The sequence below is a fragment of the Lepus europaeus genome, chromosome 16 (genome assembly GCF_033115175.1).
Source record: "Lepus europaeus isolate LE1 chromosome 16, mLepTim1.pri, whole genome shotgun sequence".
NCBI classification, from domain to species: Eukaryota; Metazoa; Chordata; class Mammalia; order Lagomorpha; family Leporidae; genus Lepus; species Lepus europaeus.
In genome coordinates, this window is record NC_084842.1 from 89178558 (window position 1) to 89202893 (window position 24336).

Genomic DNA, 24336 nt, shown 5'->3' on the forward strand with positions numbered 1-24336 from the left:
GGTGAAACCTTGCCCTTGGCCAGTGGCAGGTACGTGGGCAGCCGGGAGAACCCCCGAGGCCGGGACTCCCTGGAGGGTTTAGGCTGTTTACTGGGAGACCCCAGCCCTGGGGAAGAGGCGCCCTGGGGGTGCCCGGCCCATCTCCCCGTGCCCCACTCAGCCTGCATCCTCCTGGCAGGGCGCAGTCCAGCTCCGTCCTGTCCCAGCACCTGCGCACAGCCAGGCTGCTCTGCGACCCCATCGGTAACCACGGCCTCCGCGTGCCCGGGCAGGACGAGAGGTCACACTGGGTTAACGCGACGAGCGGTGTCCCTGCTGGAAGACTCCAGGAGACACAGGGAGGACACTGTGGGGCCGGGGGTGCTGGGCTGCTGGCGACCAGGGGCCGCTGGAGCAGGGACGAGGGTCCCCCAGAGCCCCCCGGCAGCGCACAGCCCCGCGACCCCACAGCGTCCGCCTGTGCTCCCCTGCCCGTGCCGTGGGGCAGCCACGAGGGGCAGCGCACGGCCGGTGCAGGGAGGCCAGCCGGGTCGCGGCGGGCCCAGGCGGCTCTCCGCCGGGGACGGTCGGCGACGCTGGACCCGCAGCACCGGCCGCTTCGTGAACACTTGTCTGCATTCACTTTGCAGGCAGAGGTGCAGGCGCCTCCCAGCCGCGGGCTCCCTCCCCGGGAGACGCCGGAACGGAGCCGGGCGCCGCACTGGGGCCGCCGCCTCCCCGGGCGCGTGAGCAGGCAGCCGGGGCCGAGCCGGGGCCGGGGCCGGGGCCGGGCCGGGGTCGGGGCCGCCGCCTCCCCGGGCCCGCGCCGTCCAGGGGCGGCGCCCCGCCCTCCGCGACGACCCCGAGCCCACAGCCTCGCCGCCTCCGAGACGCAAGCGAGCGCGCTGCGGACGCACCCCGAGTCGGTCAAGCAGGAGGAGGAGGAGGTTAAAACCCGCGGGCTAGGGAAACCGGAAGTCGGGAGCCCGCGTCCCGCCACGGCCACTTCCGGCCCTCCCTGACGTCATCGCGCCGCGTCGCCGCGTGCGTCATCGCGGCGCGCCGGGGCCGGCCGCGGTCCCCCGGAACCATGGCGCGGGAGGTGGGCCGTGTCGCGGTGCCGGACCCCGGCGCGCGGCTCCCGGGGGGCTTCTGGGAGGCCGTGGCCGTGTGGCTGGAGAGGCCGCAGGTGGCCAACAAGCGGCTGTGCGGCGCCCGCGTGGAGGCCCGCCGGAGCGCCGTCCTGCCCCGGGCCGAGGCCTGTGGCCCGCGGCCGAGCGCAGGCCCCGAGCCGGAGGAGCCGGCCGCGGCGGGCCGCGACCCCGAGGGGCCCGGGGGCCGGCGTGCGCGACGGCCGCCAGCCGGAGACCCCGGGCGGCCCCGCGAGCCCGCGGGCCTGCGTGCGCTCTGGGACGATTTTTCCGCGGGCCTGGCCGGCTGCCGTGCGGACTTGCTGGCCTTTCTCAGCCGCTCGGCTGCGGGGTCGCGGCCAGAGGCGCCGCTGGACGTCGAGCTGGTGCTCAGGACGCTGGTCCCCAAAGCAGGCCCGCGTCGCCCGCCTCCCGCTCCGCGGCGAGAGCTGGTCGTGCGAGGTGAGGCCGCTCCCGGGACGCGGAAGGGCTTGGGGTCCGAGGGCGGGACCCGGGGCCGGGGAGCTGCGAGCCGGCTGGCCGGGCTGCTTTTTGTTTATCTATTTGCAAGGCGGAGTGACAAGCCCTCCCCGCGCCCTGCAGCCCTGGCCTAGGGGGCTGCGGGAGACGCCTGCTTTCCCAGACCCAGCTGCCACGAAGCCAAGGTCAGGAGCAGGGCCCCGTCGCCGGCTCTTCCCGGGGGCGTGGTTCACCCCAGGCCCGGGCTGCAGCCGTGAGTGAGGCAGGAAGGGTCCCTGCTGGCGAGGGGGCCGCCGAGGGGGCCGGCTCCCGGGAGAGCTGCGGGCGTGGCTCGTGTCCGCGCCGCCCCAGCGGCTGACGCTGTCCTGTGCGCCCGCAGATGTCCCGCACGGAGCCGTGACTTTCCTGCCCTTGGAGGAGGAAGACGAGGGGAGCCCGGAGGTGCGGACGAGCAACGTGTATCGGGTTGAGCTCAGTCAGAGCGAAGAGGCCTGGTGAGACCTGGCGCCATGCCTGTTCTGGGCCGGGGGCTCTCAGAGCTCCCGGGGACGGGGTCCCTCGGGCTGGCGGCAGGCTGAGGGCCTGGGGTCCCCACGGGGCTCGCGGCCGCTCTGTGATGCCTGTCGCTGTCGTGGGCGCTCGGGGTTGACAGGCGCCCCGATCTCTGCGGCACGGGCCGGTGCGGAGCCCGGCGTGTCGTCGGTTCCCCTGCCGTAGTTTTTAACGCAGGGCCGGAGGAAGGGCCTCGATGATGTGTGTGGCTGGGACTTCTGGGCCAGTCTGGGGGTCCTGACTGTCTCCCTGGGAGGGGCTTCCTGGGATGGGAAGCAGAGGGAGGCGGGAGGAAGACTGGGTTTCAGAGTCAGGCACCCCGGCTCTCCCCATCAGCAGTGTGATCTTGGTTAGTTCACGGCCTCCATGGCCTCAGTCTTGCCGCCCAGGAAATGGGTTGAGGAGTCCCCGCGTCTCTGAGGGACCTGCTGTCTCCCACAATTGGCCCTGGGGACCGGGCAGGCAGGGACTGGGGAGGTTGGCCTGCCCTGGGGCCCACCCCAAGGCAGGGTGAGAGCAGACGCCAGCCTTGGGGACTCCTGCCCAGCCCGGACGTGTGGCGCCTGGCTGCTCCCCGTCTGTCCAGGCTGGCGTTTCCTGCTGCGGCCCCGCCTGACCACTGCCCCTCGGGGCCAGGCGCCTCTCATCCTGTTTGGGCACAAATGAAATGGACACCTGGCGTCGCCTTCTTTGCTCCTGGCTTCCCCCGGCCCAGGCGTTTGGCGGGAGAAGAGGGGTTGGCGCCCAGGCGGGGCCTGAGGCTGGCTGTGCTGACTCGGGCCAAGTGGCTGGGGACGGGGGCGTGAACGTCGGCAGAGAGCCCGAGTGGCTGAGGAGAGAGTTGGCCGGGGACAAGCAGGACAGGCCCTGTGGGCAGAGCATGGGCACCGCCCGGCTCAGTGCTGGACCTGCAGCAGTCCGGCCAGCTTCAGGGTCAGGAGGCGGCTGGGCCAGAGGCCGAAGGTGGGCGCCCTCCCCCGCCTGCTCCTGGGCTCTGACCCAGGCTGGGGCAACATCTGGGGACGGAGAGCCTGGAGCCACGGCTCTCACCCGCCTCCCAGCTGTGCCCAGGGAAGAGGGCCTCGTGAGCTTGCTACAGAGCCCAGGGCAGGGCGGGGCCGTGCATGTGCAGAGCCCTCCTGCTCTTGGGGGCCTTCCCCACTGAGGACCTTAGCTGACCCTGTCCCCTCCACGGGCCCGCCGCCAGGCCCGTAGCTAGGTCATGGGCTGCCACGGGGGCTGCGCCCTCTGCACCATGGGGGCTGCCCCATCAGCACGTTCATTCCCAAGAACCGAGCCGTGGCAGCGTTCGGGCCGCACCCCTGAACGTGCTATAGCCAGGAGTTAGAATCTGGCCGGCGTGTGCGTGGAGCAACGCACGCGTGCTCCATCCTGCTCATGCTGGCCTCACGCGGGGTCTCACTCGCTGCGTTTTGAGCCGGGTTTACAGGACAGGGCTCCTCCTGCTTGGCAAACGTGTCTTTAGAGTCCCGCACTTCGTCTGGGTTGTTCTCTGTCCTGTGGTTGTATTGCCCGAGCTTCTGTTTGGTAGATAAACGTGTAATCTAAACTCAAGTGAAAGTCACCCGCTTACTCACCTCTCTCTTACTTTTAAAGGTTCATATCTGTTTTGATTTTCTGTCCAGAAAGATGGCATGCGGACGGAGTGGTCTACCCCAGCCCCAGCTGGCTGGGAGAGGAGCTGCCCGCCAGGCTGGCCAGGTGGTCTGTGCAGAGCAGGAAGAGTGACTTCAGGGCCACCCTGTCGCTCGTCCCCGTGGAGAAGTACAGCAGCACCTACCAGGCCCTGAAGGAGAAGTACAGAGGCATGGTCAAGGTGATCCTCGCGCCGGCCAGGCTGCGGCTGGGTGGCCGGGAGCTTCCTGGTGGGACGTGGGTGCGGGTGTCGGCTCCCCGCGTGGCTGCACTTGGGTGTGCTCGGGGCACCCACAGCAAGAGCCTGGGCGCACCTGCTGAGCGAGGGTGGGTCTGTTCTGTGGTGTTTTTCCCAAGAGAGCGGAGGCAGCCAGCCAGCAGTGATGGAACGCTGAGTTGGTTACTGCCCAGGTACGAAAGGCCGTACTCCACAAGGGTCAGATTTCACAGTGCTTTCCTCTAACCAGTGTGATGACAGCCGCAGAAGCCACAGCTCAGCCGGGGCCCTCGGCGGTCGCTGCTGCCCTGTGCGCCCGAGGTTACCTGGCCCCTTTCTCCCAGACCCAGGCCGCCGTGTCCAGCACTTCCTTGTTAACTGTCCAGTCTTCAGAAGTACTGCTGCTTTGTCCAGCTTTAAAAACCCTGAGCAGTGGGACGGTTCTTAAAGAGCAGGTGCACGGCACTGGGAGTGCAAGGGTCAGCCTCAGTGAGGCCTCTGGCCTGAGCCCCACCCAGGGCAGGTCTGTGTGCCCTCCCCTCCTCCCCCAGTGCAGGTGTGTGTGCCCCTCCCCCCCCAGGGCAGGTCTGTTTGTCCCCTCCCCTCCCCCAGTGCAGGTGTGTGTGCCCCTCCCCTCCCCCAGGGCAGGTCTGTGTGCCCTCCCCTCCCCCAGTGCAGGTGTGTGTGCCCCCCCCCCCAGGGCAGGTCTGTGTGTCCCCTCCCCTCCCCCAGTGCAGGTGTGTGTGCCCCTCCCCCCCCAGGGCAGGTCTGTGTGTCCCCTCCCCTCCCCCAGTGCAGGTGTGTGTGCCCCTACCCCCCCCCAGGGCAGGTCTGTGTGTCCCCTCCCCTCCCCCAGTGCAGGTGTGTGTGCCCCTCCCCCCCCAGGGCAGGTGTGTGTGTCCCCTCCCCTCCCCCAGTGCAGGTGTGTGTGCCCCTCCCCCCCAGGGCAGGTGTGTGTGCCCCTCCTCCCCTCCCCCAGTGCAGGTGTGTGTCCCTCTCCCCTCCCCCATGCAGGTGTGTGTGTCTCTCCCCTCCCCCGTGCAGGTGTGTGTCCCTCTCCCCTCCCCCAGTGCAGGTGTGTGTCCCTCTCCCCTCCCCCAGTGCAGGTGTGTGTCCCTCTCCCCTCCCCCGTGCAGGTGTGTGTGTCCTCTCCCCTCCCCCGTGCAGGTGTTCCCCAGTCGGGAAGCACAGGGCCCTGTTGGCTGGAGGGGGACACAGAGGCAGCTCCAGGCCCCGGTTGCTGAGCGCTGGTCTCCTGAGCCCAGTCCTGGGCCCCTCACTGGCCTTTGGTTCCCTGTCACTCAGCAGTTTCCTCTGGTGGCCTCTGGCCTCTCCTGAGCACCTTTTTTTTTTTTTTTAGGATTTATTTATTTTTTTCAGAGTTAGTTTACAGAGAGAGAGAGAGGTCTTCCATCCGCTGGGTCACTCCCCAATTGGCTGCAATGGTCAGGGCTGGGCCATGCTGAAGCCAGGAGCCTGGAGCTTCATCCAGGTCTCCCACGTGGGTGCAGGGACCCAAGGACTTGCGCCATCCTCCACTGCTTTCCCAGGCCACAGCAGGGAGCTGCATCGGGAGTGGAGCGGCTGGAACTTGAACTGGCTCCCATATGGGATGCTGGCACCACAGGCAGAGGCCCAGCCCACAGTGCCACAGGCCGGCCCCAAAATCTCGCTTCGTGATGTGTGTGAGCTGTGCTGTCACACACAAGCAGTGTTAATGACTGTGTAGTCCGTGCCGGGCGAGACCAGCCGTGAGTTCGTGTCCTTGGTAATGAGCCGTGTGTCTCCCTGCGGGATGAGTCCGGTTTACTTTGGGTTTTGGGAAAACTGAGTGTTGTACAGCGGTGGGGAGATGGAACAACTTACGTGTGCTCTTGAAAACACAGGTGTGGCCGGAGGTCACGGATCCCGAGAAGTTCGTCTACGAAGATGTGGCCATTGCCACGTACCTGCTGGTAAGAGCGCGTGTGTGTGAGTGGCGTGGCACGGCCCGGGCGGGTGGGGAGCGGTCCCCAGACCTGCAGCTGGCGGTGCCGCAGCCCTGTGTGCCTGTGCTGGGGAGAGGCAGCTTGGAGTCAGGCAGCTGGGCTGCAGGTGTCAGCCGAGTCCGGTTGTCTGTCCCCACCAAGGCGCATGCGCCGTCCAGCCCAGTCTCTGGTGATTCTAGCGTTCTCCCCCTTGCTTGCTAACCAGCTAGGTGTGGGCACGCCCTCTAACTTAATACTCTTGATTTTCTTACCTAGCAGATGTTTGTATCAGATAGTCTTCAATTTTCCTTTAAAGACTCATTTATTTATTTGAGAGGTAGAGTTACAGAGAGAGGGAGAGACAGAGAGAGAGAGAGAGAGAGAGAGGTCTTCCACCCGCTGGTTCACTCCCCAAATGGCCACAGTGACCAGAGCTGCACTGATCAGGAGCCAGGAGCTTCCTCCAGGTCTCCCATGGGGGTGCAGGGGCCCAAGCACTTGGCCGTCTTCTGCTTTCCCGAGTCGTCAGCAGGGAGCTGGATGGGAAGTGGAGCAGCCAGGACTCGAACCTGTACCCATATGGGATGCCGGCACTGCAGGCAGAGGCTTAGCCTACTGGGCCACAGCGCTGGCCCCTCATTATTTTTCCGCTTGTAATTCTCGCACTGTTTAGAAATAAGAGGTTTTTATTATCCGAGTTTGCAGAACTTAAAGGCTGTAGAGACAGCATGAACCAGCGGATGCAACCTGGAGCCCTGCCCCAGGTGCCCCCAGACGTGGATCTGGGGCACACAGGCAGCCTCGGTGGCCGCGGTCAGGGCCGGAGCCCGGCTCTGTGCTGCCTGCCCGCACACTGCTCCCTCGAGGCACGGAGCCCGGCGAGGCCTCGCTGTGCCCCTGGCGGGGTGTGCCGAGCTCCTCTGGAGCAGGGAGAATCCCGGCTGACGCGGTTTTGCCTTCTCTCTGCTTAGATCCTGTGGGAGGAGGAGCGAGCGGAGAGGGGCGTGGTGGCCAAGCAGTCCTTCGTGGATCTGGGCTGTGGGAACGGCCTGCTGGCCCACATCCTCAGCGGCGAGGGGGTAAGGCTGCTGGACTCCGCTGGGACGCTCGGGGCCGGCCAGAGCCAGTGGCTGGCCTGTCGGTGTCGGTGTTAATATTTATTTGAAAGGCAGAGGTTGTCCATCCACTGGTTCACTCCCCAAATGGCAGCAACAGCCAGGGCAGGGCCAGGCTGAAGCCAGGAGCCAGGAGCTTCTTCCGGGTCGCCCACGCGGGTGCAGAGGCCCAAGCTCCTGGGCCGTCCTTCGCTGCTTTCCCAGGCCACAGCAGGGAGCTGGCTGGGACGTGGAGCTGCCGAGGTTGATCCAGCACACCTGTACGGGTGCCACCGTTGCAAGCAGGCGGCTGGACCTGCTGAGGCATCCAGCAGCCCGGACACGTAACTCTGAGAAGGCGTACATGAACCCCAGGGAGACCGGCGACCTCGTCAGCCTGGGTGGGGGTCACAGGACACCACGTGTAGGCTCGGGAAGGGACCCCGCAGACGAGTGCTGGGTGGCAGGTTTCCTCCTGAACCCAGCACTGCAGGGCGGGCTCCCTTCGGAAGCCTCAGGATCTGGCTGGAGGGAGCAGTGACCCGCACGGAGGCCCCGCGTGGACCGGCGTGGCGCTGGCCCTGGCTCCCGGCTCTGCAGTCTTCCCGTTCAGCACAGGCAGGAGCAGGCCGAGAGCAGGGAGGGTTTGTGATCACGGCCCTGCGAGCAGCGTGCTCGTGGGCTGCGACCCTGCTGGAGACCCCTGGGCGTCAGGAGGTGTGGTCCTGGACAGCTTGGGGCCCGGCAGCCTGCCCTGACTGAGCCGAGATGGGCTCACCCCTAGGCCGCGTCCCTGGGGCACTGGCCCCGGACCGTTCCCAGACCAAGGCCCCTGTGCTCCGTCCACTCCCTTTCCCAGCTCCTGGTGCCTGCTGGTGACCCAGGCTCTGACCAGCCTGTCCAGCGGCCGCGGAGCTGGGCCTGTGCCGGCATGGACGCCCAGGGCCTCTGGCACAGCTGCGGCTGGCGGTGCCTGGTACTCGGTGTCCTTGCGGGCTCATCGCGATGCAGCGCTAACCTGGGATCCCGACTTACAGCATCCGGGCAGAGGGATCGACGTCCGGAGGAGAAAGATCTGGGAGCTGTACGGACCACAGACGCGGTTAGAGGTACAGGCTTCTCCCGGGGGCCGCGGTTTGCACGCGTGTGGCTCTGTGTGGGTCCCTGGGGCAGAAACACTCGCTGTGAAGTGAGGAGGGTCCCAGGCAGGGCGGGGCGGCCCCTGGACGGAGCTGCCTCTGTGTGGGAGTGGGATGGCTGCCGTGGGGGCGGAGGACGCGCCGTGCTGGCTGCCCCCGCTCCCTCTGTAAGTGCCCGGGCCACAGGGCAGCCGTGGGGCAGCCGCCTCCCTGCCACGCAGCGCCCACTGCCCAGGGCCCTGTCGCGTCAGCACCCGCCCGGCTGTGGCCAGACCTCAGGGTCTCATCTGTGGGGGTGGGCTGTTGACCAGCGCTGTGAATACTGGCGGGAGGGGCTGTGAGGGAGTGGGGGGAGCTCCACGCCCATGGTGCTGCCCCCTCATTCGCGTTCCTGCCGGCCTGGCCCTTCCAGAACCGCCTTGCTGGGGGGCGGCATTGGGGGCGGGGTCTCCTTGGTGGCTTCACTCTGGGTCCAGGGTTCACGCTGGAGTCTCACAGAGCCAGGTGAGCCAGGAGGCTCCGCGGGCACGGGGAGAGTTCAGAAGTTCCTGGAAGTAGAATAAAAAGTGTGTATTTTAGTCACAAAGTTTTGAAATCCATGCACGGTATTTTCTTTTTTAAGACTCTTTTCGTTAATTTCTGGAGAGGGAACCTTCTGCCAAGTGCCAGTTAGGCATTTATTTATTTAATTTTCGAAGATTTATTTATTCGAGAGGCAGAGGCAGAGTTACAGAGAGGGAGAGAAAGATCATCCATCCGCTGGTTCACTCCCTGAATGACCGCAACAGCTGGGGCCGGGACTGATCAGGAGCCAGGAGCCTTTTCCTGGTTTCCCACACGGGTGCAGGGACCCAAGGACCTGGGCCATCTTCTACTGCTTTCCCAGGCCATTGCAGAGAGCTGGATCAGAAGTGGAGCAGCCGGGACTCAAACCAGTGTCCATATGGGATGCTGGCTCTGCCGGCAAAGGCTTGACCCAATACGCCATAGTGCTGGCTCCAGTTCAGGTATTTGTAACATCACTCATGCGCCATACAACATCAGCAAGTTACACATGAGCCTGCTGAAGTCTATTGGGCCGCACCTGCGGATGCCCTGGCAGGGCCAGACATGGGCCTTAGGTGGCCGTTCCCCACCCTTGCTCCATTTCAAGGCAGAGTTTCACAGAGAGAGGTCCTCCACCTGCTGTTCACGCCCTCCATGGCTACAGCAGGCCGAAGGCAGGAGCAGGAATTCCATCCTGGCTCCCACGTGGGCGACAGGGGCCCTAGTACTTGGGCCATCTTCCACTGCCTTCCCGATGGGTTAGCAGGCTGCAGGATCGGAAGTGGAGCAGCCAGGACTCGCACCGGCGCTCTGATACTGCACGCCAGCACCAGAGGCAGCTGCCCAACGTGCCGAGCCAGGGTGTCAGCTGCGTCTCTCTGAGTGCGCGTTTCCCGGGACATTCCAAGGACCCTGCGTGTGTGCGCTCTGTAGGGGTCCTAACACCCAAGCAGCCTGGGCTCTGGAGTGACATGGCTGGTGTCAGAATCCCCCGTGTCCCCAGGGGAAGCCAGGTAGAGTCCTTGGGCAGGCCCTCTGCTTGGCTTGAGACCCGAGTCAGGTGCTGGCTCGCTCGGCGCGCTGGGCAGACGGAAGGTTCCCCGCCCTGCCTCGGCTCAGCCACACCCTGCCTGGCTCCTGGTGCTTGCAACCCCACAGCTTTGCTCTCAACGTGCGAGGGCCAGGACAGAGCAGGTGGTGGCCCAAGGCACGCTCCTCCCCACCTCCACAAACAGGTGCAGGCCAGGCCGCGCCACAGAGCCGCTGCTTATCGTGGCCACGCTGTGGCGGCCACAGGAAGCGCCACGTGAGCAGGAGCGTGGCAGCGCGCTGTGTCCGCAGTGCCGGGTGGAGCTTTCTCATTGAGCAGCTGGCCTTTGTTCAGCCTGTGTTGGCAGGATGGCACCACGGGTGGTTGTGCAGCATCTGTTGTACCGCATCCAGCCACCCACGAGCCCTGTAGAGAGTGGGCATGAGAAGTGCGTGTGTGCGGGCTGTGGGGCAGGGCTTCCCGAGCGCCGGCGGCCCTGCGGATGGGGGTGCACACCGCTAACCAAGCAGGAGTTGAGGTGCAGAGGCCCCTGTGTGTGCCCGTGTCCTTGTACGGACCAGCCTTGCCCAGGGGGCCCTGCTCTGGCCCCTCCGCAGACCCCAGGGCACCCTCCACGGCTCACAGGAGCTCGGTTGTGAGTGGCCGTGGGGGTCTCCCTGTGCCCACCACGCCTGTGGATGCCGGCCAGTTATCGGAAAGTCTCTGTACCCTCCGAGTGCTTGGCTCTGACAGCAAGCCGTCCTGGCTGGCACGGAGGTTGTCGGGCGCGGCGCCCTGCCGCCATCTTCCCTGGCTGCCATCGCTGCGGACCGTGGGGTGTGGGCGGAAGGGCCCCCAAGTCAGCCTCCGGCTCGCCGCCTGGCGCCGTCTCCTCCACGCTCTGCCCGTCCCGCCCGTGGCTGTGCACCACGTTGTTTGCTGTCCGGGAGATGAGGCTTGGCAAAGTGCGGCGTGTTTCTCCGGCCGTGTCCCTGAAGGGGGCTGGCATTTGCCGACGCGGGCAGCACGGTCCCCTCCGCGGCCGCAGTGACATGGGGTGGGGGCTGTGCAGCAGGCGGTGCTGCAGCGTGCCTGTCCTGTGTGTCACTCAGGAAGCCGCCATCACGCCGAGCGACGAGACCCTCTTCCCCGGCACGGACTGGCTCATCGGCAACCACTCCGACGAGCTCACGCCATGGATACCTGTCATTGCGGCCAGGTGAGTGGCAGGGAGCGCTTCTGTCTACACCGCGCTGCCCACGATGGAAGCCGCCGGCCGCGCGGGGCTGCGAGGACGTGGGGTGAACTCAAGCTGTTTTCCCAAACTTTACTCATTTATTTGGAGGGTGGAGCGGTAGCGAGAGCAGGAGGCATAGACCGTGATCCTACATCCCCAGAGGCTACAGCAGCTAAGGCTGCCCCCACCCCCAGCCAGGACCCAGTGGCTCCATCTTGGTTTCCTACATGGGCGCAGGGCCCCAAGCACTTGAGCCATCTTCCGCTGCCTGTCCAGGCCGTTTGCAGAGAGCCGGGTTGACACTGGAGCAGCGGAGACTGGAGCTGGTGCCCACGCGGGGTGCCGACGTGCCGGGTGGCGGCTTTCCCCTCGAGTTGCTGACGGCAGTGCGTGTGGGTGTCAGCGTGGCCTCTTGCTGGTATCTGACTCTGTCCTCTGCTCCTGGCGAGCATAAGGACGCGCATAGGCCTCTGGGCTCGTGGCTGCCACGGGCTGGGAGGTGTCTCCTCTGGGCTCGTGGCTGCCGCAAGGCTGGGAGGTGTCTCCTGTGGGCTCGTGGCTGCCGCAAGGCTGGGAGGTGTCTCCTGTGGGCTCGTGGCTGCCACGGGGCTGGGAGGTGTCTCCTGTGGGCTCGTGGCTGCCACAGGCTGGGAGGTGTCTCTGGTGACAGGAGGGACTGTCGTGGCGGCAGCACGTGTCCCCACAGGCAGACCCTACCTCAGGGCAGCGTCCCCTCACCGTGGGAGGCCTCAGCGCTGCCCACTCCGCGCCGGGAGGAGTCTCCAGCACCTGGGACCTCGCAGCCAACGATGCCGCCCAGGGCTCAGCCCTTTTTTTTTTTTTTTTTTTTAATGTTATCTATAATTTAAACTTTTCCTTTTTTAGGAAGATTATTTATTTATTTGAAAGGCAGAAATATGGGGTGGGGGCTTTCCATCCGCTGGTTCACTCCCCAGACGGCTGCCACGTCCAGGGCCAGAGCAGGCCAAAGCCAGGAGCCAGGAGCTTCCTCCGGGGCTCCCACATGGTGCAGGGCTCCCACATGGGTGCAGGGCCCAAGTACTCCCAGGGAGCTGGGTCAGAAGTGGAGCAGTCGGGACTCGAACCACCGCCCCTGTGGGACGCTGGCGCTGCAGGCGGAGGCTTAGTCTGCCACGCCACCGTGCAGGCCCCCGGGCTGTCTTCACTTGGTCCGTGTGTCTGCCTCTGACACGGGCTTTGCTGAGCCGAGTCCCAGGGACCGATGTGAGCAGCGATGAACGGGCGGGTTCGGCGGGGGGAGGCGGTGCCTCGTGGTTTAACAGAAGAGCAGTGTCATCCCCAGGGTCCTGTGGCCCTTGCTGACCGGCTATTGCCCGCTGCCCTGGCAGGTCCTCCTACGACTGCCGCTTCTTCGTCCTGCCCTGCTGCTTCTTCGACTTCGCCGGCAAGTACTGCCGCCGGCAGAGCCAGAAGACGCAGTACCGGGAGTACCTGGACTTCGTGCAGGAGGTGGGCGTGGCCTGCGGCTTCCACGTGCAGGAAGACTGCCTGAGGATTCCCTCCACCAAGAGGGTGCGTGTGGCCGCCGCGCGGGGTGGGGCGGGCCGGCCTGCGGCGTCCCCGGCCTTGGCTGGCCTCGGCTGGCGGCGTCCGGGCTGGCCTGTGGAGGGTGAGACCCTGCCCTGGGTTCTCCGCTGGGAAGTGTCCAGGTGGGGGCTGGGTGGGAAGGCCGGCTCGGCGGGCTGGTGCTGTTGTCACGGGGCCATTCACCGCGTGGTCTCCGTCAGCCTGTTTTCTTGTTTGCTTTGTTTTTTTATTAAAGGAGGTTGCACATTTTTTATTTGTTCAAAGGCAGAGGGACAGACAAGGAGGCAGATCTTCTATCCATGGTTCACTCCCCAAGTGGCCGCACACGGGAGCCAGGGTCCTGGAACTCCATCCAGGTCTCCCGTGGCGTTAACAGGGAGGGGCTTGGAAGCAGAGCAGCTGCGACTTGGTCTGGCATGCCACTGTGGTGGGCGACACCCCAGGCAGCTGCCCAACCCCCGGCACCGCCACGGCTGCCCGGGGCCGTGTGGTGGGGCTGTCAGATGCCAGTGTGGCCGGCGCGCTCTGCTCCCAGCACAGGGGACTTAGGGCCACACACGGCAGGTGTCAGCCGGGCTGTAGCGTGCCGCCGTGCCATGGCGGTGAGAATCCCCCTCCGTCAGCGCTCACTGGCTCGGCGTTCCTGCCCAGAGAGGGAGTCGTGAGCAGGGTGTTCTGATGCACCGTGGGCCGGGCCTTGCTCTCTGGGGACGGGTCACAGCGCACGCTCGCTTGCACGCCCTGAGAAGTGAGCACAGCTCGGCCCGCTGTGCCCGTCCAGTGCTGCGCTGGGCGCCCTGGCCCCGCCTGATCTCGCTCTGGCAAGGCCAGGACCGTGCCCCCCCCCCCCCCAGCATCCTGGGGTCCAGAGCAGGGCGGTACTGGTGGGCTGACGGGAGGGGCTGAGCGATGGGGTTTTGTAGGTTTTTACTGTGGTGGGTTTTGTTGTTGTTTATTTTTAAGTCACTTATAGTGTTAACTTTTTTTTAAGTGAAGTGAATTTTTTCTTGAAAAAATATTTTGTATAAAATTCCTTTTTACAATTTTTAAAAATGTAATTTAAGGACTGCAGACTTCGTGCGTTTCAGACGTACGGCTCTAGGCGCAGTGGTCATTTTTCAGGTGAGGGTTTTCTCATGAGAGGCGTCGGAAGCTCTGGTGCTTGTCCGGGGCAGGAGCCCCCGCCCCCACTCACTGTGCTCTCCTCGGCGCAGGTCTGCCTCATCGGGCGGTCCAGGACCTACCCGGCCGCCGCGGAAGCCGAGCTGGACGAGCAGCGGGCCCGCTACATCCGTGGCAGGCAGGGCCAGCCCTCCCCGGCTGCCCGCGGCCCTGCTCACCCCGACGGCCACGGAGCCGGGGAGGCGGGAGGGCCCTGGCTGCCTGGATTCCAGCCCAGAGAGCAGGCCGAGCCTGTGCGTAACTGCGCCGGCCTCCCTCGTGCCTTCCTCGACCGCGTGGTCCTGCAGGTGGCCAGCCTGCTGCTGCGGGGCAGGCCGCTGAGCCCCGGAGGCGCCCGGAGCGGGACTGTGCAAGCCTGGGACAGAGGAGGTGAGTGTCCGGCCCGCGCGTGCTCGCTGCGTGGCCTGAGCTGTCCGTGAGTGCACGTGGACCTCGGGGCATGTGGGGAGGAAGGCCAAGGCAAGGGGAGGGCAGTGTGGCCCTGAGGGGCCCTACAAGGCGTTCAGGGTCAGGGCTCCCATGGCCCCACAGGAAGCAGGAGGTGCCAGGGCCACGTGTACACGGTGAGATCCCTGGGAGACTGACTGGGTTGTTCTTTGAAACCCCCAAGACACGAGAATGCCCGTGATCAGCGGGGGACGTGGCCTCTGTTGGCTCTCACAGGAGGGGGACACGGCCTCTGATGGCTCTCACAGCAGGGGGACACGGCCTCTGATGGCTCTCAGGGAGCAGGGGACACGGCCTCTGATGGCTCTCACAGCAGGGGACACGGCCTCTGATGGCTCTCAGGGAGCAGGGGACACGGCCTCTGATGGCTCTCACAGCAGGGGACACGGCCTCTGATCGCTCTCAGGGAGCAGGGGACACGGCCTCTGATGGCTCTCAGGGAGCAGGGGACACGGCCTCTGATGGCTCTCGGGGAGCAGGGGACACGGCCTCTGATGGCTCTCACAGCAGGGGACACGGCCTCTGATGGCTCTCACAGCAGGGGGACACGGCCTCTGATGGCTCTCAGGGAGCAGGGGACACGGCCTCTGATGGCTCTCAGGGAGCAGGGGACATGGCCTCTGATGGCTCTCAGGGAGCAGGGGACACGGCCTCTGATGGCTCTCACAGCAGGGGGACACGGCCTCTGATGGCTCTCACAGCAGGGGACACGGCCTCTGATGGCTCTCAGGGCACAGGGGACACGGCCTCTGATGGCTCTCAGGGAGCAGGGGACACGGCCTCTGATGGCTCTCAGGGAGCAGGGGACATGGCCTCTGATGGCTCTCGGGGAGCAGGGGACACGGCCTCTGATGGCTCTCACAGCAGGGGACACGGCCTCTGATGGCTCTCACAGCAGGGGGACACGGCCTCTGATGGCTCTCACAGCAGGGGACACGGCCTCTGATGGCTCTCAGGGAGCAGGGGACACGGCCTCTGATGGCTCTCGGGGAGCAGGGGACATGGCCTCTGATGGCTCTCAGGGAGCAGGGGACACGGCCTCTGATGGCTCTCACAGCAGGGGGACACGGCCTCTGATGGCTCTCACAGCAGGGGACACGGCCTCTGATGGCTCTCAGGGCACAGGGGACACGGCCTCTGATGGCTCTCAGGGAGCAGGGGACACGGCCTCTGATGGCTCTCAGGGAGCAGGGGACACGGCCTCTGATGGCTCTCGGGGAGCAGGGGACACGGCCTCTGATGGCTCTCACAGCAGGGGACACGGCCTCTGATGGCTCTCAGGATCAAGTTGAGAGTCTGGGCCCAGTGTCACTTGGTGGTGGTGGTATCAGGTCGCGCTGTCTCTCTCTCTTTTTTTTTAAAAGATTTTATTTATTCGAGAGGTAGAGTTACAGAGAGGTCTTCCATGTTTCATGGTTGGCCGCAATGGCTGGAGCTGCGCCGATCTGAAGCCAGGAGTTTCTTCCTGGTCTCCCATGTGGGTGCAGGGGCCCAAGCACTTGGGCCATCTTCTACTGCTTCCCCAGGCCACAGCAGAGAGCTGGATGGGGAGTGGAGCAGCCGGGACGCGAACCGGTGCCCGTATGGGATGCCGGCACCCCAGGCGGAGCCTTAGCCATAGCGCCGCCCAGGTGGCTCTTTTTGTTTACGCTTCCCAGCCAAGGCTCCATCCCACAGGGATGCCGGCTTCGGCCACCAGAGGGCGCTGTGGGGCTTCCCGGGTGGGGATGGCCGCAGGCTTGCTTCTGGGAGGGGGCCGGGAGACCCAGCCCTCAGCCCTCTGCCTGCCCAGCCTGCGGGCGACAACCACGTGGCTGGCCCTTCAGGGGCACAGATCAGGGAGGGGCGGCGACCTTTCCTCTCCACCCTGCGTCTTCCTCACCTGGGCCTGGTCACAGGTTCCCGCTCAGGGTTCCTCCTGCACTGACCCCGCTGGTCTCGCCTGTGGGCAACACGGCAGAGCCTCCTGTCCTCCCAGAATGCACCTGATAGCGTCCACTCAGAAATGCCCCCGCAGGGCCCAGGCCCGGGCATTTGGCCAAGGTGGCACTGACCAGGGGCTGGGCCCTCAGACGGGCCAGCAGGGTTCGGGGCTCTGGGCTGTCCCACTGACAGGAGGCTCCTTGGGGCCAGACTACCGAGGAAGGAGCCTGAGGCTGGGGTCTCAGCACAGGGGCAAAGCGGGGGGCAGGGGTCCTGGGGGCGGGGTCAGCACAGGGGCAAAGCGGGGGTCCTGGGGGCGGGGTCAGCACAGGGGCAAAGCGGGGATGGGTAGGGGTCCTGGGGGCCAAGGTGGAGCTGAAAGTTCTGAACCCTGGAGACCCTGGTGCACTTGGCCCTTCGCAGCTGTGGCACACAGTGTGGCTGCAGGCGGAGCTGCCCTGTGCAGGGGCCGTGGTGGGCCCCGCTGCCTCTGGGAGCCCGTGTGTCCCCGTCCGTGCTCTGAAGGAAGGGATGGAGGTGGTCTCATGACCCTTTGGCCCCTGGGGGTCGTGTCACAGCCCACCCGCCCGCCCAGCCTGCTCATCTGGGCTCTGTCCCGCCTCCAGAGCCGCAGGTGGGCAGGGGGTGCTGGGCAGGCGTCATTTTTCTCTCTGAGCCTCGGACTTGACGGGGATGAGGCGCTGAGTGGACCTGTGCGCTGCTGGGCTTTGGGAGACAGGGTTAAAACAGGCAGCGTCCGGGCGCTGGGCCGCCCAGCAGCCCCATCCCTGGGTCTCTGCTGCCGTGGGGGTGGGGCTGGAGCTGGAGGGGCAGGTGGGGTTCGAGCAGGTTCTCACGACACCGGTTTCCAGCTCACTTATTTGGGGTTTTGCTAATGAGCCGACCTCATCGTCACTAGGGTTACTGACCACAGCGTGCAGGTCCTCAAAGTGGGAAGTGTAGGTGCAGGAGACTAACTGCCCGCTGTGGGGCCGTGTACAGATCTCTGCCTGCTGTGTAGACCTCTGTGAGCCGTGTAGACCTCTGTGAGCTGTGTAGCTGCCTCTGTGCCTGCTGTGTAGACCTCTGTGAGCCGTGTAGACCTTTGTGAGCTGTGTAGACGCCTTCGTGAGCTGTGTAGACCTCTGTGAGCCGTGTAGACCTCTATGAGCTGTGTAGAGGTCTTTGTGAGCTGTGTAGACCTCTGTGAGCCGTGTAGACCTTTGTGAGCTGTGTAGACGCCTTCGTGAGCTGTGTAGACCTCTGTGAGCCGTGTAGACCTCTATGAGCTGTGTAGAGGTCTTTGTGAGCTGTGTAGACCTCTGTGAGCCGTGTAGACCTTTGTGAGCTGTGTAGACGCCTTCGTGAGCTGTGTAGACCTCTGTGAGCTGTGTAGACCTCTGTGCCCGCTGTGGCTCCGTTGTGTCTCCACGTGCTGCCAACACACGAGGGCTCAGGCCCTGCAGGGTCCCCATGCTGCTCTGGCCCCGCCTCCCTTCCTATCCTGTGACACCTTGGCCGGGCACAGCCGCGTTCTTTGGGTCACCGGAGGGAAGGGTGCGCAGCCCCCGAGCCAGCACTGTGCTCCCGGTGCCTGCCTGGCCGTGGCCGCAGTGGGCGTGGGCCAAGCACCGTTAAATCACGCGGTGCCCGACGGGCGTTTAGAGCAGAGGCGACTCGCGCCGGGCGGTTCATGGGTTGCTCAGCTCCCTGTGCCGGGGGGACCCCGCTTCTCCACAGAGAGCCGTGCCCTGGCCGAAGTCGCCCATGCACTGGACACGGAGACGCTGCAGAGGCTGAAGCGCGAGTGTGGGGGCCTGCAGACGCTGCTGCGGAACAGCCACCAGGTGTTCGAAGGTAAGGCACCGCGCCGCGCATCTGGGCCCTCCCGGCCCGTGCACCTGGGCCCTCACGTACCTGGGCCCTCATGTACCTGGGCCCTCACACACCTGGGCCCTCACGTACCTGGGCCCTCCCCCGTCAGCACGCACCAGGCCCGTGTACCTGCGCCCTCACGTACCTGGGCCCTCCCCCGTCAGCACGGCACCCGGCCTGTGCACCTGTGCCCTCACACACCTGGGCCCTCACACACCTGGGCCCTCGCGCACCTGGGCCCTCGCCCGTGCACCTGCGCCCTCCCCCGTCAGCACGGCACCCGGCCTGTGCACCTGGGCCCTCCCCCGTCAGAACGCACCGGCCTGTGCACCTGGGCCCTCACACACCTGGGCCCTCCCCCGTCAGCATGGCACCCGGCCTGTGCACCTGGGCCCTCACACACCTGGGCCCTCCCCCGTCAGCACGGCACCCGGCCCGTGCACCTGCGCCCTCACACACCTGGGCCCTCACGTACCTGGGCCCTCGCGCACCTGGGCCCTCGCCCGTGCACCTGCGCCCTCACGTACCTGGGCCCTCCCCCGTCAGCACGGCACCCGGCCTGTGCACCTGTGCCCTCACACACCTGGGCCCTCGCGCACCTGGGCCCTCGCCCGTGCACCTGCGCCCTCACGAACCTGGGCCCCCCCATCAGCACGACATCTGTGCTGCGCACCCGCGCACCTGTGCCCCCATGCCAGCGTGGCATTCTGGGTACTCAGCCCTCCGGCTTTCCCCTCTTTTGCAATTACATAAAACTGTTCTTAGAGTAGTTCCACTTTCCTTTTATTTTTTTTTAAATATTTATTTACTTATTTGAGAGGCAGAGAGAGAGGGTCTTCTACCCACTGGTTCACTCCCCAGATGGCTGTGATGGGTGATCCGAAGCCAGGAGCCAGGAGCTTCTTCCTGGTCTCCCACACGGGTGCAGGGGCCCAAGCACTTGGGCCATCCTCCACTGCTTTCCCAGGTTATTGGCAGGAAGATGGATCGGAAGTGGAGCAGCTGGGACGTGAACTGGCGCCCACTTGGGTTGCTGGCACTGCCAGGTGGAGGCTTTCCCTGCTGTGCCACAGTGCGGGCCTAGAATGGTTCCACTTTCTGTGTTTTTAACGTTGATTTATTTGAAAGGCAAAGTGATAGAGCTTCCATCCACTGGTTTGCTCCCCAGATGCCCGCAACAGCTGTAGTGGTCCAGGCCAAAGCTAGGAGGGAGGAGTCGGGCCTCCACGCAGGGGCAGGGGCCCAGGCACATGGAGCGTCTGCCACTGCTTTCCCAAGTGCGAGAGCAAGGAGCTGGGTGGGAAACAGAGCAGCCAGGATGCACGGTGCGGACACGGGTGCCCTGGGGCTGTGACACGGGCGTCCTGGGGCTGTGACATGGGTGTGCTGGGCTGTGACACGGGCGTCCTGGGGCTGTGACATGGGTGTGCTGCGGCTGTGACATGGGAGCCCTGGGGCTGTGACACGGGTGCCCTGGGGCTGTGACACGGGTGCCCTGGGGCTGTGACACGGGCGTCCTGGGGCTGTGACACAGGTGTGCTGGGCTGTGACACGGGTGCCCTGGGGCTGTGACATGGGAGCCCTGGGGCTCTGACACGGGTGCCCTGGGGCTGTGACATGGGAGCCCTGGGGCTGTGACACGGGCGTGCTGGGCTGTGACACGGGAGCCCTGGGGCTGTGACATGGGAGCCCTGGGGCTGTGACACGGGCGTCCTGGGGCTGTGACATGGGCGTCCAAGCTCTCACATGGGAGCCCTGGGGCTCTGACACAGGCGTCCTGTGTGTGTGAGGGCAGGGATGTGTGCTGCACTGTGTGTGAGTGGTGTGCACTGCCCTGTGTGTCAGAATAGGTGTGCATGTGCTACTGCATGTGGAAACTGGGTGTGTGTGTGTGAGCACGGTGTGTGTGTGCTGCCCTGTTTGTGTGAGAGAGAGGACAGGTGTGCACGCACTGCCCTGTGTGTGAGGGGACAGGTGTGCACACTCTGCCCTGTGTGTGTGTGAGAGAAGACAGGTGTGCACACTGCCCTGTGTGTGTGAGAGGACAGGTGTGCACACACTGCCCCGTGTGTGTGTGTGAGAGAGGACAGGTGTGCACACCCTGCCCCGTGTGTGTGTGTGTGTGAGAGAGAGGACAGGTGTGCACACCCTGCCCCGTGTGTGTGTGAGAGAGGACAGGTGTGCACACACTGCCCCGTGTGTGTGTGAGAGGACAGGTGTGCACACCCTGCCCCGTGTGTGTGTGTGAGAGAGAGAGGAGGGGTGTGCACACACTGCCCTGTGTATGTGTGTGTGGAAGGACAGGTGTGCACACACTGTCCTGTGAGTGTGTGTGAGAGGACAGGTGTGCACACACTGCCCCGTGTGTGTGTGAGAGAGAGGAGGGGTGTGCACACCCTGCCCCGTGTGTGTGTGTGTGTGTGAGAGGACAGGTGTGCACACTCTGCCCTGTGTGTGTGTGTGAGAGAGAGGACAGGTGTGCACACCCTGCCCCGTGTGTGTGTGTGAGAGAGAGGACAGGTGTGCACACTCTGCCCCGTGTGTGTGTGTGTGTGTGAGGACAGGTGTGCACACTCTGCCCCGTGTGTGTGTGTGAGAGAGAGGACAGGTGTGCACACTCTGCCCCGTGTGTGTGTGTGTGTGTGAGGACAGGTGTGCACACACTGCCCCGTGTGTGTGTGAGAGAGAGGAGGGGTGTGCACACCCTGCCCCGTGTGTGTGTGTGTGTGTGAGAGGACAGGTGTGCACACTCTGCCCTGTGTGTGTGTGTGAGAGAGAGGACAGGTGTGCACACCCTGCCCCGTGTGTGTGTGTGAGAGAGAGGACAGGTGTGCACACTCTGCCCCGTGTGTGTGTGTGTGTGTGAGGACAGGTGTGCACACTCTGCCCCGTGTGTGTGTGTGAGAGAGAGGACAGGTGTGCACACTCTGCCCCGTGTGTGTGTGTGTGTGTGAGGACAGGTGTGCACACCCTGCCCCGTGTGTGTGTGTGAGAGGACAGGTGTGCCCACACTGCCCCGTGTGTGTGTGAGAGAGAGGAGGGGTGTGCACACCCTGCCCCATGTGTGTGTGTGTGTGTGAGTGAGAAGACAGGTGTGCACACCCTGCCCCGTGTGTGTGTGAGGGGACAGGTGTGCACACCCTGCCCTGTGTGTGTGTGAGAGAGGACAGGTGTGCACACCCTGCCCCGTGTGTGTGTGTGAGAGGACAGGTGTGCACACCCTGCCCCGTGTGTGTGTGAGAGAGAGGAGGGGTGTGCACACCCTGCCCCATGTGTGTGTGTGTGTGTGTGAGTGAGAAGACAGGTGTGCACACCCTGCCCCATGTGTGTATGTGTGAGGGGACAGGTGTGCACACTCTGTATGTATGAGAAGACAGGTGTGCACGCACGGCCGTGTGTGGGCGGGGAGGAAGCACAGACTGCGCTCGTACGCCCGCTGCCTGGGCGGCCCCGTGTCCTGGGTGGCTGAGCTCGGCGGCCTCTGGGTGGCCCTGCTGTAGGCAGCCTGGTAGGTGCTGCGGGCGCCAGCAGCTCTGGGTGGGCACAGGACGGCGGCTGAGGCAGGGCCCCTGCGGAGGGGCTGGGCCCCCGGCTGAGTCCCTGCTGGGGCAGCGGCCCGGCGTCTCGCCCCCATCGCAGAGCTCCCATCCGCTAAGCCCGGCCGGTGCCCGGGGCCTCCCCGCCTCGCTGGCCTGGGCACAGATGGGGGTTTGGTCTCACCAGCTCTCTGATTCCCCTGCCAGTGTGCCCGGGCGTCGGTGTGTCTGGGGCGGGAGGTGTTAGGAGTCTGCGGAGGGGCCTGGGTCTCCTGGGGGGCGGGGGGGGGTGACGCGGTTGCCTTTGTGCCAGCACGGCCACTGTGGGGGGGGGGGTGCGGTGAGTGCGAGGGAAACCTCTGGGCCAGGCCCCGTGGGGGCTGCGGCTCTGGAGACCGCTGTTGGCGCTGGCCGGCAGCCGCCTGGGTGGCCCCATCTCGGGGCTGTCCTCGGTCTCAGCCAGTTGCCCGGGCGCTGTGGCTGAGGTCCGGGCACTCGGCCGGGGAGGCAGCCAAGGGCCCCGGGGAGGCGTGCGTCTCATCCCTGTGGTGCTGGCTTACAGAGCTGCAGGGAGGCTCTGGGTGGTCCGCTGGGGAGGGCGCCCCCTGTGGTGCGGGGGGGTACGGGCCTGCCCGGGATGGGCCTCGGGCTGGGAGCAGACGACAGCCAGCCGCCCGTGTTGGCGGTGCCAGACCCCTCGCGGGCGTCCCTCCCCCAACCCGATCCTCCCTGGCCCTGCAGCACGGGGCGCCCAGGAGCTGTGGGCCGTGGGGGAGGGGCCGGGCCATCCTTGGCGTTAGCGAGCCCCCTGCTCTCCTGCCGTCTCTGGAGCGTGCCAGAGCCCCAGGCCAGGCGGGGGGTTCCTCGGCATGCGGGTGCCGGGCCCCAGGGGTTGGGCCTGCTCCTGGGGCTGTGGGGACACCCTAGACCACCATGGAGGTTCCCAGACCGAGACATGGGCGCCTCCTCCTGTTGGGGGCCGACCAGGACCAGGCTTGGTGTGGGAGTTCTGGGGGCCCCTCGTGTGCCCCCGAGTGCAGCCCGGCACCTCTCTGAGCTTGCGCCTCTGCTTCCGGCTGTGAGGTGCGGGAGGCTGGGCTGGAGGTGGGGACGGCAGACATGCACCGGGGTCAAGCTGCAGCCCATGGAGCGCAGTGCTGGTTTGAGTCCCGGCTGCTCCACTTCCCATCCAGCTCCCTGCAAGTGTGCATCCTGGGAGGGCAGCGATGGTCTGAATGCCTGGGCCCCTGCCACCCGTGTGGGGGACCAGCGTGGAGTTCCGGCTGCTGGCCTCAGCCTGGCCCAGCCCTGGCCGTTGTGGCCGTGTGGGGACCTCTGCCCCGCTCCCTCCTCGCTGTCTCCCTCTCCTGTGTAGGAAGATGGTAGTCCTGGGGAGGGGGACTGAGCTGCTGGTTAGCCTGGCAGCCGGACCCCGCGTAGCCTGTCGGGAATCTGGTTCGAGTCCCAGTTACACTTCCAGCACTCCGGGAGAGCAGGTGACTGCTCAAGTCCTTGGGTCCTTGTCCCCATGTGGGGACCGAGCAGAGTCCAAGCTTCCGCGTGGCCTGGTCCCGGCTGTTGGGGGTCCTGGGGAGTGAGCCAGGGGTCAGGAGGACGCTGAACCTCAGACGACACTGAGCCCAACCAGAGCCGGGGCCTGGCGGCACCTTCCCCACGACGCTGCCGTGCCCGGGCAGCCCAGCCCTGGCCTCCAGCCTTCTTCCTGTGCCGTGGGTGTGCGCGAGCCCCTCCCTGCCTGGGATCTGGCCCCTCCTTGTGTACCTGTGTGGGGGTGACTCCCGGCTGTCTGCTCTCCCCCCCGCAGTCGTGAACGGCAGGGTGCACTTCCGAGACTGGCGGGAAGAGAGGCCGCAGGAGAGGCGGCCGGATGCCTACAAGACGCGTACCTGCTGGTTTTTCGCTCACCACCCCGATGGCTGTGTCCTGCCCGCCCACCGCTGTCCGTTTGCCCACGGGCCCGGGGAGCTGCGGCCATCCCTGACCCCCAAGAAGAAAAAGCAGCTTTCGTGAGCTGTTTGCTCTGTGTGAGCAGTGGCCTGGCCGGGGCGGCCGAGCCCGGAGCCGTCTCATCCAGACCGGCTTCCCCGCTCCCCACGCCACCCGGCTCGGCATGGAAGTGGCTCACGAGCCCTGGAGATGAGAGGCCGCGGTTCCCGGGACCCCAGGCGGGTGCTGGGCTCGCTATAAAGGCGGTCTCCTGGAAGTCACTGTGGCCTCTGTCTGAAAGCCAGAGCAGCTGTGTCACACACCTGTCCCACCGTGACGGGCGCCAGTTGGGGAGTGAAGCAGCCGATGGAAGACCCCCCCCCCCGCCCCGCCTCTCCTACTCTGGCTTTCAAATAAATAAAAATTTTTTAAAAAGAGGTCCCGCATAAAGCTCCCTTTTCAGAAAAACCCTTAAGCGATGTGGGTCGCAGGCGACATTCCGCCTGCCCCAGCTCAAGTTCAGCTGGTGTTTGAGTGACGCCCGACCCCTTACGAAGCAGGCGTCAGGCACCCACGGTCGCCGTCCCGGGTGCCCCCGCAGGAGCCGCATCACCGCTCGCTCAGCCGCTGAGGCCACACCTGCACGTGCGCCCCGCGTGGCCCCGCCCACAGCCCTGTTGGCCCCAGTGCCCAGCTCGGCAAAGGGGTGCTGAGAGGGGGCCCCGAGGATGGTGAGCACCGCAGGCCCGCGCGCCAGCCCTGGGGAGAGCAGGAGGCCGCGGCCGCCCCAGTTCCCCTGAGTTTTTCTTTCCCCATCAGCAGTGCGCGTG

General features: G+C 65.6%; 2 protein-coding genes across 2 annotated transcripts; one reads left to right on the forward strand and one right to left on the reverse strand.

Annotated features, from left to right (window-relative positions):
• The first annotated feature begins 1069 nt into the window (after positions 1–1069).
• On the forward strand, positions 1070–23932 carry TRMT44 (tRNA methyltransferase 44 homolog). The gene is made up of 11 exons (XM_062213190.1): positions 1070–1571; positions 1969–2083; positions 3759–3978; positions 5901–5969; positions 6953–7060; positions 8113–8184; positions 10903–11009; positions 12398–12581; positions 13811–14147; positions 17889–18005; positions 23385–23932. The coding sequence occupies exons 1-11, from the start codon at positions 1070–1072 to the stop codon at positions 23588–23590; spliced, it is 2037 nt and encodes a 678-aa protein (XP_062069174.1). The 3' UTR covers positions 23591–23932.
• Positions 19865–21316, reverse strand: LOC133774900 (zinc finger protein 835-like). The gene is made up of 2 exons (XM_062212881.1): positions 21194–21316; positions 19865–21115 (listed from the first exon to the last, which is right to left on the reverse strand). The coding sequence occupies exons 1-2, from the start codon at positions 21293–21295 to the stop codon at positions 19865–19867; spliced, it is 1353 nt and encodes a 450-aa protein (XP_062068865.1). The 5' UTR covers positions 21296–21316.
• Positions 23933–24336: the final 404 nt, after the last annotated feature.

What these genes read in the sequence shown, in the direction of transcription:
- TRMT44 (XM_062213190.1), top strand. Translation starts at nt 1,070, where the DNA reads ATGGCGCGGGAGGTGGGCCGTGTCGCGGTGCCGGACCCCGGCGCGCGG. An exon ending in CCATTGCCACGTACCTGCTG is followed by an intron (nt 5,970 to 6,952) that starts GTAAGAGCGCGT and finishes CTCTCTGCTTAG; the next exon opens with ATCCTGTGGGAGGAGGAGCG. An exon ending in ACATCCTCAGCGGCGAGGGG is followed by an intron (nt 7,061 to 8,112) that starts GTAAGGCTGCTG and finishes CCCGACTTACAG; the next exon opens with CATCCGGGCAGAGGGATCGA.
- LOC133774900 (XM_062212881.1), bottom strand. Translation starts at nt 21,295, where the DNA reads ATGGGGCAGGGTGTGCACACCCCTCCTCTCTCTCACACACACACGGGG. An exon ending in ACGGGGCAGGGTGTGCACAC is followed by an intron (nt 21,116 to 21,193) that starts CTGTCCTCTCTC and finishes GGGTGTGCACAC; the next exon opens with CTGTCTTCTCACTCACACAC.